General features: G+C 47.8%; 1 protein-coding gene across 1 annotated transcript; it reads right to left on the reverse strand.

The window, feature by feature from the left end:
• Positions 1–1,798: 1,798 nt before the first annotated feature.
• RPIA (ribose 5-phosphate isomerase A) lies at positions 1,799–16,828 on the reverse strand. The gene is made up of 9 exons (XM_052683047.1): positions 16,614–16,828; positions 13,650–13,710; positions 11,954–12,009; positions 9,295–9,354; positions 8,362–8,426; positions 8,184–8,252; positions 7,551–7,692; positions 6,160–6,259; positions 1,799–2,995 (listed from the first exon to the last, which is right to left on the reverse strand). Exons 1-9 carry the CDS (start codon positions 16,797–16,799, stop codon positions 2,898–2,900), a joined length of 837 nt encoding a protein of 278 aa, XP_052539007.1. The 5' UTR covers positions 16,800–16,828; the 3' UTR covers positions 1,799–2,897.
• Between the last annotated feature and the right edge of the window lie 356 nt (positions 16,829–17,184).

Consider the following 17,184-nt stretch of genomic DNA (forward strand, 5'->3'; position numbering starts at 1 on the left):
AACAGGGAATGCTGCGATATCGCACCCTAAATAGTCACAGCTCCCCTGCCTTGGGCACTGGAAGGACATCTCTTGCCATTTGTTTTGGATTTGTTTTGCAATGTCATCTTCAACAAATATGTCACTGCTCTTCTTCCTGAGCAGACGCGGCAGCCTTGTTACTACAGGCTTCTTGAGGCTGTTTTGGAAAGCAGCTTAAAAAGCTGAAGTCAAATCAAAACCAGAGATGTTAAAATCAAATGCAGCAAACACAACTGAAAGGAAAGCAAGGGAAGGGATTATGCTATGCTACATTTGTGTGGTCTCACCTCATCGTGAACAGGTTTGGGGACACAATATAAGGATATAAAACCACTAGAGAGCATCCAAAGGAGAGTTGCGGAAATGGTGAAGGTCCTAGAAGGTAATGTGTATGAAGAGCAGCTGAGATCCCTTGGTTTGTTCAGTCTGAAGAAGAGGAGGCTGAGGGGAGGCCTCAGGACAGCCTAGAAGTGAGGTGTTTTCTGGTAACAAGAACAGAGAATGGCATGGAGTTGTGTCAGGGAAGAGTGGGAAAGGACTTTAAATGCCATTCAACTCCAACTCCTTGTCATAGGCAGGGACACCTCCCACCAGATCAGGATGCCCAAAGCCCCACCAGGCATCACAGAATCACAGAATGGCCAGGGTTGGAAGGGACCTCAAGGATCATGAATCTCCAACCCCCTGCCACATGCAGGGCCTCCAACCTCTACAATTAATACCAGACCAGGCTGCCCAGGGCCCCATCCAACCTGGCCTTGAACACCTCCAGGGACAGGGCTTCCACAACCTCTCTGGGCAGCTGTTCCATTGCCTTGTGTTGATGAGAAGGGAATTTGCGCCAAAATCTGCACAAAACCTCCAGAACCAGTTCAGACACCAATCTTTCTCCAGCACTGCAGACGTTTTAATTCTAACCCTGTGGTACACTGAAATGCACATGCAGCCTCTCTGCTCAAAGTTCCCCCAGCAGAGAAAGCTGTCACAGAAGTACCAGGCTGTGCCACAAGCATCTTAAGCACCCAGAGAAGCTGAAGAATTAAACCTGCCGTGCTCAGGCTTAGATTTAACGAGCCCCTGCAAAGCACAGAGCTGGATGAGATCATATTTGGTCTGAGGCCAGAAAGAAATGGTGCGGTAATGGTTTCATTGGCTTTTTGAGAAGGGGCTGCCTGACTTCAGAGAGTCAACAGCAACACTCCTCCTGCTAATCTCATTTTCAGAAGCGTGCTGTGTGAGAAGAAGCTTCCGCACAAAGTTTTGCTTGATTGCTCTCTGTTTATCTAGAATTACATTAGGAGTCCAAGACTATCTGAAAACAGCCCAGGGCAATCCAGACAGAGTTGTGATTTTGTGAACAGCTTCAGCAGCATCAGATTTGTGAGAAGAGAAACTTCAGCACTTCCAGCAAGTTGTTGGCTGGATGGTAGCCAGTTTGGTCACTGTGAAGTGCTTCAGAATTAACAGAATGGATGTCCAGAAAAGGCAAAATTTAAAGAAAGACAAAATTATTTTACACACACAGGTTTCAGACATCAGATTTAAGAAAGGTGAATGGCAAGTGCTGTAACTAACAAGTGATGGTTAGAGAATCTGGTTAATGTAAAATAAAGTAGTGTATTTACCTTAAGCGAAAAGAAATCAAATGCAACAGGGTCTGGATGCAGTGCCCATGTAACGGGAAAAAGCAGACAGAAGCTTTTAGTGGAATCAGAGCACAAGTTAGTCTCAACAAGTATTTTGTATTGTTCCCAAAATAGTCACCTTAAGATGAACATCTGTTATAACAGCTCTTTATTTCAGTGTCTATTACACAAAAAGAGGGCTTGCATTTTGATACCAGAATCATGCAAAGCACCTATACACAGAGAACAAGATACTGAACGAGTGTCTCTCTCCTGCTACATATGGTAAACTTAGGCAGGAAGACTCGGTTTTCCCTTGCATTCCACTCTACCCTTCTACAAATCAACCAGCTGTGAGAGGTGATAATTAACCTTCATTCTAAACCAAATAATTTGCCACTGAACACTGCCCTAAAATGCTCAAATGTGCTTTTGTAAACTTCATCAAGTGCCCAGTTCTGCTCTCATTATACAAGGATGAAATCCCGAATATCTCCAGCTACTGGAACAGACTTTAATCAGAGGTACTAGATCAAAGCAGTTGTAGAACAGAATTTGGCTCAAAGGATGAACATCTCTTCCATACAGAGGCCCCAAAAAGGCCCCTTTTAATGTCCCAGACACAGGGATGCAATGTCCTTAGGCTCAGAGATTTGTCATATGCACAGAGGATTAACTAGACATCCTCAACTATTAAAAAACAGTGGTATAGAAAAATAAAAGGCATAAAATACTGAACCAAAAAGGTTCCAAATAAGGCATCAGTCGGTCCCAACTGGATGTGCTCCCATTATGTACATCATCCTCCCAGCCAGAGTGGTTAAGGATGATTTATTAGGACAGTAACACCAATCACCGAGCACTAAGAGCGACCAGGAAGGTTCAAGTTCAGTTCAAAAAAAGGAAAAACAGAAAACAACAACAGAATTCAAAAAGTATTCTTTTTTTTTTTTTGGTAAATATTTCTTAGAAAATAAAATAAAAATGTTAAAGCAATTCGTTTAACTGATTCTTTAAAAAAAGGACAACATTCTTGTAAAGTAAAAATATATATATCTGGAAATAGAGCATCTCTTTTTTGTGTTGTTTTTTTAAAAAGACATTCAGTATCACATCAGCGGATTCTGACCGACTCCCCGTCCACCTCCTGCGACAACCGCTGCTCGTTAAGGCATAACGTCAGGTTGGCACCGTTACGACAGCTGAATCAAACTGGCCGAAGGCAAAGCGGAGCGGGCCGAACCGCCGCCATCAGCGAGGCTGCTTCTCCCGCACGCTGACCGAGCCGTCCTCCATGCCGAAGTACACCACCTCCGCCATGTCGATGAACAGCCCCGTCTCCACCACGCCTGGGAACAAGAGTTCATCAGCCAATTCGTCAATGAGACAATTAAGCCACCCAGAGGGAAATGGACAGGCTGGCGAAGTGGGCCTCCAGTGAGAATCTAATGAGGTTCAATAAGGCCAAGTGCAGGGCGCTGCAATTGGGTCAATTGGGGCAATCGCAGGTATTTATACGGATCTCCTTGAGAGCAGCCATGTGGAGAAGGACCTGGGGGTCCTGGCAGATCAGAAGCTGGACATGAGCCAGCAGTGTGTGCTTGCAGCCCAGAAGGCCAACTGTGTTCTGGGCTGCATTAAAAAAGGGGGGGTCAGCAGGGAGAGGGAGGTGATTGTCCCCCTCTACTCGGCTCTTGTGAGGCCCCATCTGCAGTGCTGAGTCCAGGCCTGGGGCCCACAGTACAGGAAGATGTGGAGCTTTTGCAGCGGGTCCAGAGGAGGGCACTAAGATGGTCAGCGGGCTGGAGCAGCTCTCCTGTGAGGAAAGGTTGAGGGAACTGGGCTTGTTTAGCTTGGAGAAGAGAAGGCTCACTGTGGCCTTCCAGTACTTGAAGGGAGCTTCTAAATAGGACGGGGAATGGCTGTTTACGAGGGTGGATAGTGATAGGACAAGGGGGAATGGTTTTAAACTGAGACAGAGGAGGTTTAGGTCAGATATTAGGAGGAAGTTTTTCACACACAGGGTGGTGAGGCACTGGAACAGGTTGCCCAAGGAGGCTGTGGATGCCCCATCCCTGGAGGCATCCAAGGCCAGGCTGGATGTGGCTCTGGGCAGCCTGGTCTGCTGGTTGGTGACCTGCACATAGCAGGGGGTTGGAACTGGATGAGCATTGTGGTCCTTTTCAACCCAGGCTGTTCTACAATTCTATCAATTAGTGCCAGAACCACCCCAGTGCTGGAATCTTCTGAGAGGTGTCCGACATGGGTGATCTTTCATCAGCCACACAGGGAGCATCTGGGAAGTCTTTTCCTTGCTGCTGACTCCAGAGGAAACTCTCCACAGAGTAAGGAACAATGTTAAGACAAAGCAGATCTGATACTACCTCTGCAATTTGTGGCCCATTAGCAGATGTACTTTTGGTTGAATTTAATTACATAATTATGGGATGCTCTTAACCTCACAATGGTCACTGAGCCACAGTCAGATCCTGTAAGCACCCAGGCTAGCAGCTTCCAAACCAAGCAGACGGAAAACATGAGCCAGCTGCATGGGTTTGTATAAAACCTGCAGGCTTTGCTCCCATCCAGACTCCTTAGGAGAGATCTGGAAAAAATTATTCTCTGAAAGAGTGGTGATGCATTGGAGTAGCCTGCCCAGGGAAGTGGTCTGGAGTCACTGTCCCTGGAGATGTTCAAGAGCTATGGAGATGTAGCACTGAAATACATGGTTAGTGGGCATGGTGGGGATGGGTTGATGGGTGGATTAGATGATCTTAGAGGTCTTTTCCAACCTTAATGATTCTATGAATCACGCTGAAACTTCCTCTGGCAGAGGGGAGAATATCCTGCTTCTCATATTGATTAAGGCTTTGATACCATTAAGGCTTTGATACCATAGATATTAGGACTGCAGAAAAGCCCATGAGAAGTTAATCACATTAAGAGGAGTTAAGGGCAAAATGGGTTTGAAGCCTGTCATGGTTCTATGTTTTTGACCAAAGAAGAGGGGAAAAAAAGAGCATCAAAGTGTTGCTCATGCAGTTGGTCTTTCCTTACACAGAGGAAAAAATGGCCTGGGGATGTCATTACCTCTATTTTGAGGCTCATGAAATCCTTAAACAACTCTAATGTTTGCAATTCACAGTGATGCACAGCTCTACAGCCCTCAGAGTCCTTTCAGGTGGCAGCCTGCTGACACACGTGGCACTCAGCTTTCCAAGGCCCCCAGAGGCAGAGGCCACCAACACTCAGAGCCAGCACCAAGTATGCTGGGCAAGCCCTCATTTCACCAACAACTCCTGCTGCAATCCAGGACCTGTATGTAAACACTCATATTGGTTGCTTGCACAGCCAAGCCTCAAACCCAATTCCTACCAGATGAACACACTCCAAGAAGGCTGAAGAAAAAAAAAGTAGGACAAAGCAACCATATGTAAAGTGCACAGAGCCCTGCTATCACCAGTATATCCAGACTTTAACAATTCTGCTCTTCCACTTCTGGGTAGGGAAGATGCTTTTTTCCTCTTAGCAGGCTCACTTACGAGCTCATGGTCAGACCACAGCATGCTGAAACCACCTCCAGTCTGTCTCTTTCCCCTTCATCTCTCTTGGATGAGAGATGCAAGAAGGAGGCCATGAAAAGACTCTGTGTTTTGTTTCTGCAGAACCAGCCACCGTTTCTCTTGTGCACAGAAAGAACTCTAACAAAACATGTTTGTGCAGCCATGGACTGAAACTGCATTAGGGTACAGAGAGCACTGCACCAGGACAGCCCACACTAGCAGTGCCACCAGTCTATTTACATCAGACACTGGTTTGTTTAGATCAGCTCTTGCCAAAGGTCTTAACCTGCCATCTACTGTCGGCTGTGAGCAAGTGCCAGGTAATTATTCAGACTGCAAAGGCATCAGGACAAGCCAAGGCAGAGGTAACACACCAGCAGTTTGCTCCTAGATCCAGACAAAAGGAAATGGGTATGTTTTCAGCAAATCAGCCTTCTAATAAGCACTGAAGGAAGCAAAGCTAATAAACAGAAGCCACTTGAAGTAATCAGGGACAGACACTTCACTCAGCCTAAACCCAAGGCTTCTGCCCAAAGCTGTAGTCTAATCGTGGTGCTGCTTTGTGCAGACATGGAGGTTTGTGCAAAAGGATCCCACTCTGCTCCTGCTCTGGTAAGACACAAAAAGCAGTAAAGCTAATGGTAGCTCTGCTGTGCACAGTAGTGGGCAGACAGCTATATGAGATAAACTCAAAATATTTAAGATGCACTCAAAAGCCAACCAGATTCAAGAGCAGACTTTCACCAAAATATCCAGCCAAGACATACAGATGGGACTGAGCAAGCCTCTGTATGTTGCTTTGCTGAAGTGTCACCACCCTTGGGCTTAATGATCCAGAAACAGCTCATGAACAACAGAAACAGTCTCATGCTCCTAGCTCCCAAGGTCAGGGATTTCTAGTACAGACCAAGCCTTAGCCAGTTTTTGGTCTTTAACATCACAGACATTACCTGGTATCATTTTTATGGCAGTGTTCACTTTGCTCCACTCGTGAACCTTGTCAAACTTCCAGTCCAGGATGAAGTTCCCATTGTCTGTCACCACGGGACCCTGGGAAGCAAACCTATGTCAGCACCACAAGCTCCTGTTGTACCAAGCACAGCCTTACACCGGGAGCCGTCCCTGCTGCAACAGTGTAGAGAAGGTCATCATTTGAGTAAATAAGGGCACAGTCCACTGCTCCATACAAACAATAACCCTGTAACCCGTTGCCCAAGGCAGCTGTGCCTTCCTTGTTCTTCTGCCTACAGTTCACAGATAATCACACAAAAGCTGGAAAAATTGATATGATTTCATCAATAGAGGATAGAGGATCCTTTTCACAAGATTCACTAGAGATATGTCCTTAGCAGGCAACTACAGGCAACTGAAGCCCAAACAAGACTTCTGCACCCTCGTGATAAGGGTGGGCTGTTGCATTTCACAGGGAGGTTTTGGAGATGAAGGACTGATGGCCTTTGGTGCCTCAGATGTGCCCAACACTCTCTCAAGTCCCAAAGTTGAGTCCTTTTAACAAAGATGAGACAGCTGGGGCTGAGAATAAGGAGTTTCAGGAACCCCGAGCAGGGTTTGTAAACCACACATGCTGGGAAGGACCAGGGGGTAAGACCACAGCATGAGACAGAATCTCCAAGGATACAGTTCATGCTGGAGCACTGGGATCTGCATTCCCCAGGCAAGGCTGGTCTTGAGCTCATGGAAGACAAGTGGCTTTCTCTTCTCAGGCTCCTAAATATAGCTCCTCAACCTCTTGGGCCAAGGGATTAAACTTATTAAAAGTGCTCAGCCTTCAGGTGTTAGCTCCAGCTCTAACTGGAGACAGTCCTCTCTTCCTTTGCCACATGCATTGGTCAAGCACCACTGTTCAAGCCAGAATAGGACAGTGGAGACAAAGCAGGCTCAGTTTTTAGTCCACTCTTGCTCTGTGTGTCACACAGCAGCTTGGGGTCTCCAAGAGCTGCCCACCTAACTCAATACACTTTGGCAGCACAGACTGCCCTCCAGCCTTAAACATTCTTGCAGAGCAACAACTTGAGCATTTGTGAGATGGAGGACCCAGCAGGACAGAGAGTGTTTCCACAAAAACAGCAACCTGTGCTCTGGATGGCAGGTTGGTTGTGGCCAAGGAGAGACACAGAGCAGCCCTCAGACACAGAACAGCCACCTTATTCTCACTGTTCACAGCTGCTTGCTCTGGGAGACATAAGACTTACACAAGCAACCCCAACATCTAAACGCACAGTTCATTAAGTACAATTAAAGGAAACAGATTTGATCAGATGAAAGATCTTGGCCACACTCAGGTGGCTTTGTTGGCCACAGAGGGATCAGGGACACTCACTGCTTTGCTAACAGCCATCCGCAGCTCTGCAGCACCTCCAAAGTTTTTGGTCAGGGCTCTGGTGACAGGGACGTAAGCCATGGGGATGACTTCAATAGGGATTCCCTTCTTCCATTGCTCCCCAAGGCTCTCTGATTTTTTCCTGAGGTTTGAGGAGGGATCAGTGTTAATTGTCACCACCATTAACAATGCACTTATCACATTCTTTCTCACAAATCCCTCAGGTGTAAGGCCCTGGAGGGCATGGCAATCAGTTTGCACGTGCACTCACGTAGGAAGAATCAGCTTAGTGCACGAAGCTCTGCTCATAAGCCCTGTTTCGACACATTTTGGACAAGCAGGATGGAAGTTTTCTACAGCCCTGCAGCTGCACGCACAGAAGGGTAAATTTATTCCATGCTGACAATCACTATGCTCAGAAAAAGCAGAGCAGCCTTTTTCCCCCAAGCTCTACTGACTTCTAAGCAGGCCTGCTGAGATGACAATTAAGGAAAAAAAAACCAAATTCAATTGCTGAAGCACTGGGAGTTAAGCTCATTTCCACCAATTCTTGCTCCCCTGACACACTAGGATTGTAGCAGTCTAACACAGGGCCATCCAAATATTTCCACACAAAGAATACTAATATTTTACCTGTAATCAGCAATAACAATGAAGCATTTTGCATATCCTGCAACTATCTTCTCCTGTGTCAAGCAACCACTGCAAGGGAAGAAAAAAAAAACCAACTAAACATTAGCCTGCTCCTCAGTGCAGCTCAAGGACACCCAGCACCTGTGCCACATACAGACATACAGACAGCAAGGCTCACCCGCCTCCTTTGATCAGGTTAAGATCAGAGTCCACTTCATCCGCTCCATCAATGGCAACATCAAGCTGTAGGAAGACAAGAAACTCAGTATGAACACCTCACCCGGTTCACTGGAGTTTATGCCAGCCCAACCAGAGATGAGTGTCTGCTCAGCCACCCAAGGAAACCAGCCCCAGTTCAACCACAAGCATGCAAAAATTGAGAAAAGAAACAAAACAAAACCAACTGTTGGCCTGCAAGGCAAGTCTCTTCAGCCTCCAGTTTTCTCAGCTAAGGATCTGCATGACAGCTGGGGTTTCCCGGCAAAAATGCTTGTGACAACACTTCAGCAATGCAATATCCCCTGCCAGCAAGCCCCAGGCTGGAAGAGAAGGCCACTAGCTTAGCACCCTACTTGTCATTTTAAGTGACCACCCAGAGATGAGCACTGCCCTTCTTGGTCACCTCACGGGATCAGCAGTTGGGATTTTAGAGCATCTGCAGCCTCACCTCACTGCGAGGTGTGTGCAGTTTGGGGCACCACAATATAAGAAGGATATGAATATTAGAGAGCCTCCAAAAGAAGGATTTGGGTTTGGATTTTGAGTGGTGCTGTGTGGAGCCAGGGGTTGGACCCTATGGTCCTTGTATGTCCCTTCCAACTCAGAATACTTTATAATTCTACAATTCAGTGATTTTTGTTTTGTGGAAAATGGAGGAGGACAGTCTCCTGTCCCTGCTCTGTGCTGGCCTGGGTCCTACAAGTCACCATAAACCAGTTTTTCAGCCAGACCACAGCTTTGAGGAAACTACATTCAGGAGAAAAAAAAACAAAAAACAGTTCTCTCACGTTCTGCAGTTTTTATCCTCAGCAAGGACAGATGAGCCTGGAGCTTTATGAAGGACTGGGTTAGAGGGAGGTCAGTAAGGTCTCAATCCTGCAGTCCCACTTACCTCTGGATGTCGGTCCAGGTCACTTAGTGTTAAGCCATTCTGCAGGATCAGCTGACGGGCCTGTGCACCAAGAACACAGCAAACACTATTTACCAGCAGCAGGAAAGGAAATCAGACTCGTCGTGTCGTTCTCCTTGCTGCCACATGGATGGGGGCTGCAGTGCTGCATCCTGAGCTCGCTGAGGGGCTGCAGTCAGCAGCAGAAATGTATGGCATGGAGGAAATGATGCTTCCAGACCAGAATTTTTTCATCAAAATAATGCTGATTTGAACTGAAATGCTTAGATGGTGCAAAGGGATGGGGCTGCATCCAGGTCTCTCCATACTGAACAGCTTGGGGCTATCAGCCTGGTGGGAGACACCTGTATTTAAGCATGAAGGCAGGTATGGGATTCTCAAGTTCCCTCTGATTTCCTTTGGCTGAAAAATCGGAGCAGGAAAACGAAATATTTATATCATATGGGACTAACAATGAAAATGTTTTTCATATTGAAAAGAAACAAACAACAGAAAAGCAAAAAAGAAAAGCATAACTCATAGAAAAAGTGTGGAACACCTCCTGAAATAGCTCTTTGGTGGCTGTGATCTATTTTTTTTCAAAGTAGCTGTGAGTTTCCCTCTAGAAGCAATAGAACACAAAGAACCTGCAGTTATGCTCCCTTTGGTCCATTCATTGGCTTCTTAAGCGGAAGTTCAAGCTTACAGAACCTGAAATGAGTTAAATTTTACATCTCACAAATCATTGCCTGTGTTTGACCTTGCACGAAACTCTTTTCAAGACTGAACTTTGGCTATTCAGAGAAACGTGTGTCACAGCTTAGAATTCATCCCAAGCTTTACCTGCTAACAAAGTGCACCAGCTATACATATTGGCATCCTGGAAACAATTACAAGAATTAGCCAGGAGTAGTCCCAGCAGTGAGATACAACCCCAATCTTTTACATTACAGTAGCACTCCTTAGCATGCAGTTTTAAAACCTGTGGGCTGTGGGCTCTAGATCATACTATGCACTAGACTTGCCCTGTAAGAGCTCACAAAATAGAAAAGACTGCCATCAGTGGGTTTACATTCACAATATGGTGTTCATGTACAAAGATTTCAAAGATCTGGGAACTGAAAGCACTGAAAAATGCTGTGCTGTACATGCAGGCTGGACCCTTAACAGGCTCAGAGTCAATAGTGTGGAAACGAGGTGGCTCTCTTCAGGCTCTCTGCTTGCAAAGTGATGAGAGCAGACTGGCAGGAATCAAAAGCAGAGCTCCCACAGTAGGGGACAAAGCGGCAGAAACTGCACAGCGCTGGCCTACCCACAAGGACCAGGTTAACCTCACTGCCCAGCACTGGGAATCCAATGCAGTCCAAGGCACATTAGCTGGCTGGAAGGGTGGGTCCTTTTGGGATTAGATGAGTGACAGGTCGTTGCCAAGACTGGCTTCGCTCCATGCTCTCGGCAGGCATCCAGGTGAAAAGAAGAAACAACGCAAAAGCCAAGGGATGGATACTTACCCTGACACTAGCTTTAGTGCTGGTGATGGGATAACCCAACCTTACAACAGGGAAGGGAGAAGAATAAAAGCCCACTGAAAGCAATTCTTCCTTGCCAGTGACCTCAGGCAGCCATTTACACCTGTACACAGCGAAAATAAGATGCTGTTTTGCTGACTTGGGAATGCTTTGCTCCTAACTGGTAGAGGTTGAACTATGTGATCTCAGTGGCCTTTTACAACCTTAAAGATTCTGTGAGGTCTAAGAGGCTGCACAAGATAAGAATCAGCCCCATGCTGGGGGGATTTGTGCTCACCCTTTACCACCAACCATGTTGTTTCACCGCTAAGAAATTCTGATGTTACATGAATACTTCAAGGCAAGGCAGACTCCAGCCCACACTCACCGTGTGATCTTTATCAATATTTTCTGTAAGACCTAACAACTGAACTCAAAGGAGCTTCCCTAGGTTCAAATGGCAGGTGACATCCCCAGGTGGGGATCACTTTAGACAGATTGAAGAGAGATTGCCACTGTAGTGTATGTATGAAACAGAAGTAATGGTAAGTCCTCCAGTGGACAAAGGTACAACCCTAGAATCCACACCAGGACCAAGAAAAGGATAAATGCCCAATTCACTGAGTGGGGCACTGTTATCTAGCCTTGAAACCCTGCAGGTAGTCTCTGTCCTGCCAGCTGGTGATGTCACCTTTCCCTACCCTAAGGGAACAAGGTGCACAGCTGCTTATCAGCAGCACATTTCCACCTCAGGGAAATGTGGCAGAGAGAGCAAAGCCATTTGCCTGAAGGCATGGAAGCAGCTCAAAAGCTTTCTGAGCAGCTCTATGTTTTACCACTGAGCCACATTTTCCCTCTCCCTGCCATCTTTCTCAACAACTAGGTTGGTAAGAACTGATCTCTGCAAAAGTTGCACTGCGAAGGAAAAATTAAGCTGATGTCTCCTCTGCAATGTTTTGCAAAACCCAGCTGATGTACTCAGTCAAGCTCCTCTTGGAAACACAAAAGCTTGCACCAAGATTTGTACAGCTTTCAGGGCCTGATATGGAATCAAAGGAGATTTTTGCATTATGTGCTTGGTTCACCACTGTCAAAGGAATGACCGTGTATGTGAGCACCCGGGCTGGAATAAAACCAAGAAGGAAGGAGCTTACCTGGAAAGACGTAGGGATGCAGACAATTGTCAGGTTCTCTTGTTTAACCCGCTCAGCTGTATGAAGAAAGCAGAAGACTCAGTTTGTTCACTGCAGAATAAAAATCACACCAGCTTTCTCTTTAAGAAATCTCAGTTCAGAACAGCCACTCTGAATCACTGCAATTACTTGCTTGGCTTGCAAATAACTCAGTCACGCTCAAAGCACAAACAGGTGCCACCCTGCAAAGCTAAGGCTCCTTTTTCACAGAGATGTTTGAACACCCATCAAAACCCAGCCCCTGACACACAGCCATTAACCTTCGTGTCTCCAGCAATAGAGCAAGGGTTGTGCTTCGTCAGCAAAACATCACCTGGGAACTCAGCCCCACTCCCACTCGCGCTCCATTAGACAGGTTTTGCTGTGCTCCTTGTAAACAGAGCTGCAGCAGCTGTCTGAGAAGTTTTCTGGCTTGTTGCCTTGGGGACATCATGTCCACTTCTTATGAAACGTTTAAATATATAGCAGGCAAATGACTAATAAAATATTGCACTAAATGGGAGGAAATATTTCCTCCCTCGGGTTAACCTCAAATGACTAAAATCTATTACTAAGATATAATTATGGACAAAATGTTATTTTAGCAAATATAATACTTAGGGTTGAGCCAAAAGCCTGAGAGTCAGCAACAGAGCAAAGAGGTGGGCTGTAAACTTCAAGGCAACCCCGCTGCCAGGGTTAAAATGTAATACACAGAGCTGTGTGCTGTCAGAACTCCAATCTCAGTAGACTCAAAAAGTTGCATTTGTTTAGAGATGGATCCAGTGTTGAAGTGGGGAATGGTTGTAACACTGAGCCAAACCCAGACTGCTGAATGGCAGCTCTCAAGCCACCTCCCAGACAAATCTGTGCGTGGGGTGATGTGGGTGCAAGCAAGCAGGTCCCACCCTGATCCCATGTTTGCTCTACTCTAAGCCCTGCTCTGGGCCAGCTCTACCCAAGAAGCTGGGGTCATGCAGGTAGGACACTCTGAGCTCTGCTTCTAAGCAGGAGCCCCAAGGCTGAAAAGAAACTTTAGATTTCAATACCCTCTGTAATGAGGCTTGATGATAATTATCTTCACATTCGCTTTGCAAAATTGCATTTCCCTCTCTTGAATATTTTGCGAAGAGGCTGAAATGTTCTGAAAGACACCTTGAGCTAACTAGTCCCCCAGGGCCAGCAGATCAACCCAGCTGCAGGGTATAAAAAAGACGCAGCCAGATTTCAACCCTTGTTCTGCTTACGCCTCAGCAGGACCCTCAGTGTGAATACTGAGGATGTAAGCAAGCAGCATGAGCTGCATACAAATGGGTTAACAGAAGCAGAGCAGCTGCATGGCCCAAAGCCACAAAGCAAGTCAAGACATGGCAGAGCTGGAACGAAAAGGGAGATTTTTAGCTCCAGTTTGCGATGGGTGCCAATAAAGTTCATTCCTTGGCCCTCCAGGGAGAGCAGGTGGCAATGCTCAGCCCTGCCAAGCAAAGTCAAGGAAACCAATCCCTGCTCATGTCTCCATATGCAATCAATTTGGACCACGAACCTTCAGCTTCAAGGACAAAGCAGTGGGTGAATACCCCTAAAGCATGAGCTCCCAGTCCTGATCATTTAGGGTTGGTTTTCAATTAGCCGAGGGCAGCTGGACAAGAGGACTTCCTGCAGCAGGGGAGCATCCTACCTAATCGATGCACTGCATGGACAATTGTAGAACCACTCCCGATGCCAAGAACTTGGTTGTTCTGCAAATCAAAGAGAGACAGAGGAGAGCTGTTAACAGGGCTTCTTCTGCTTTTCCCAACAGACTCTGTATTTTGGCTACATGCAAGGGGACACCGCGTGTTAGCATGCTTCAGACGTGGAAGGGAACTCTCTCCAGCATGGCAGGGCAGCTGCTTCCTCTAGGAGAGGGTGGCTATGAGATTTTAAGCAACTCACCCACTCCTTAAAGGACACGTGGTCACTAAACATCATTGTGCTCTGGCTCTTGAGGCATTCAATGCATTCTCCCTGCTTGTTACTGGCAGCCTCAGCACCACTAATCAGAGTTTGAATTCCAACTAATCCTTGAGGAATTGTGATGAGGGCTGTAAAAAGAAAGCGGGGCTTTTCCTCCCCCACAAAAACCCAGTGCAGAGGAAGAAGACTGAGAACCACTTCCACAACTTCCACATCACCACATTTGCACGGGAACTAGCAGCTCAGTCTTTGAGTGTTGCTAGCCAGCAGCAACTTTGAAACAAGCCCCAGCCCTGGCAGAAGACAAGCCTTTTCCTTCTGAAAGCAGGCGATAGGAAACCATCAGGTCTGCGGCACAACGGCAGGCAACACAGCACTCCATCCAGAGTGCTCCTGTTGGAAAGCCAGGAAATCCACACAACCCACAGAGGAAAAAGCTGAAACAACCTCAAGATAACATCTCCCAAAGAAGCCACATAGTAATAGTGCCGGGCTGTTGCCAAAAGTATGGTTAGCAAACAGTACAGGTGCAAAGAAGAGAGTAGTGGTTCCTAGAGGATAATGAACACCATCCTCTAGAAGCGTGTAAGTGGCTGCAAGAGAGTCCAGCGACACTTGAAAGATGGGTGAGCCTGGCAGCGTGTGCTGGAGAGGATCACAGCTCAGCCCTAGGCTTTCTCTGCTTCTGGTCTGGCTTACAGATCACTGTGGCCTCATCCACACCACACACACGCTTCTAAAGCATGCCACAGGCTGAGGGTGCATGGATTTATTACTTCCCAAGAGGATGCTCTATATAAGTCTGCAGTTATTATCCTCTCAACCTCCCATCCAGCCAGAGCTACCTGCTGCCTCTTGTACACTCATTTTCATTTAATTGCCCCTTCTCTGGATGGGATCCAAAGCTGAAATTGACTTAAGGAGACACAATATTGCTACAGAGACTTCAGATGCTCAATTTCAACCCAGCTGGAGTTGCAGGCACAGGCACACAGCTGCTGAGTGTCACTTCTTGGATGTTAAGCAGCTTAGGAACTATCCTCCATGTGCAACAAGTTGTGGACAGTGCCACAGCTACAGCATTTCAATCAACTGAAATGTTACTGAGACATGAGCCTGCCTGGAAAGGTGGAGCTCAGGACATTGCAGTCCCCCAGGATTAATGATTTCCCTCTCTTCTGCACGTTGAAAGCTTAGAAAAAAATAAAACAGTTCTCAGAAACCCAGCATAGAACAGGTCCAGCCCTTCCTAACCAGCGTGACTCTGCAAAAGGGGAAAGGAACAGGTCACGGCCATATGCTTGCAACACTGCCAGCAGCACTACTATGGGAGAAAGCCTATAGCACCCAGTGTTTCTGGGTTTCAGTTGCCAGAGCCAAGCGCAGCAGCTGCAAGAGGAGAGGAGCGAGGCTCATTTTTGGCCATGTATGAGGCAGTTTGGACTCCATGCCCTCAACTCCAAGGGCTGGGACAGCTTCTTGAAGTGCCTTAAAGGGACAGTGAGAGCCTCATTTTCCTCTTAGGTATCTTCAGTCCACTGTGGAAGTTATACCTACCTTTAATTAAATTTTAAAAGGGAGACAAAAAACTCTCCTCTGCTAATCCTCCCAGTTCCTCACAAGTTCTGCCATGGGCTGCCCAAGGAGCTGCTCTTTGGGATGGGTGCAAGCAAGGGTAACAGCCCCAACATAGGAGTGGAGAATGAGACTTGTCCTGCACAACCAAGCCTGAACGCAGCAGCATATTCCAAAAGGAGTCTGCAGCTGTGCTTCTAAAGTCAGCATTTTTGAAGATTAAAGCTCCTTCTGCTAACAGTGATAGCAACGGCTGCGCACAAAGCTGTTGCAAAAAGCAGCTGCACCCTCCTGATATTAGTTGAAGAGGAGGCAGATTTTCTGCAATAGCTGAGTTTCCAGCTGTTCAGCAGGGACTCCAAACTTGCTTCTCCACCACTGCTTCATACCAACTCACACAGCAAATATTGCAGTGCTACTTCCACTGCTGCCTGTTTTACTGAATCGTTAACCAGACCCTCAACTTTAATCAGTTGGGATGCAGACAGAAACATCACCATAAGTTTGCTTAACCACAGAATAGCACAAAAGCCCAGATTTAGGAGTTGCATTTTGCTGCAAAACCCTAATTGTACAACTCCAAGGTTTGCTTTCAGCCAGGAGCTGATGCACACCAGGCTCCCGTCACCCAGACAGCTTTGCAGGAGGAAGGAAAGGCTGTAAAATAAGTGAAATATTTACGGGACAGCACGGAGCCTAATGTCAACTGGGTCTGGGGGCAGCAGGAAGGAAGAGGGTTTTTTCCCCTAAATGCTCACATCGGGCTCCTTGATGCTCTTCCATCACTGCTGTTGCAACATAGCTTGCACAGCAAACACCAAGATAAACCACCGCTCAGCTTTAACCACTGACCCTCCAAGTGCTCACCATCAGCCTGTGCAGCTCCAGCCCTACCTGAGCACGGAGGGAACGCTCACAGCCCGGCAGAGGACTGGGAGCACCCCTGATCAGGGCTCAGAGCACCCCAAGCTTTGGGACAGGCGCTTTAGCCCGAGCTTTTCCCCCAGCCCATCTCGCAGCGGTGAGCAAAGGGAAAGTTATGAGGCAAGACCAGGCTCCTAACTCGTGCGAAGCAGGGAAGGCAGGCGATGAGAAGCCCCGGGTGCCTCACCTGGACGTGCTTGTCCACCGCCGCGCAGGCTGCCAGCCTCTTGGCCTCCTCAGCCATGGTGCCGCCGGGCCGCCCGCGGCTGAAGGCTCTCCGCCCGCCGGCCCTGGCCCTGGCCCTGCCCCTCCCCGGCGGCCGGGCAGCCAGGGGCGTGCTGCGGAGCGGGCCGAGCCGGACGGGGAGCCGCATGCCGCCGCGGCCCGCCCCCGGGGGGCTCTCCCGTGCGGGCTGCAGGCCTGGGCCGAGCCGGCTCACTTCCACTCCTCCTCCTCCTCCTCGCCGTTCTCCTCCTCCTCTTTCGGGAGGCTGGGACTTGTAGTGCGGCGAGCCGCGAACTACAGCTCCCACAATGCATGACAGAGCGCTGTACGGCGGTTTGTCACTGAGGCGGGGGTCGGGGCTCTCCTGTAGGGCGCGTGGAAGCGTTTCCTCCTGGGCCCGCAGCGCCTCAAGGACACGGAGAGGATCCAGAGGAGGGCGTGAGAACGTGCAGAGGATGGAGTGCCTCTGCTATGGAGACAGGCTGGGGGTGTTCAGCCTGAAGGAGAGACTTCACAGCGGCCTTCCAGTGCCT

Source organism: Tympanuchus pallidicinctus, unplaced genomic scaffold (genome assembly GCF_026119805.1).
Source record: "Tympanuchus pallidicinctus isolate F22 unplaced genomic scaffold, pur_lepc_1.0 scaffold2, whole genome shotgun sequence".
Taxonomy (NCBI): Eukaryota; Metazoa; Chordata; class Aves; order Galliformes; family Phasianidae; genus Tympanuchus; species Tympanuchus pallidicinctus.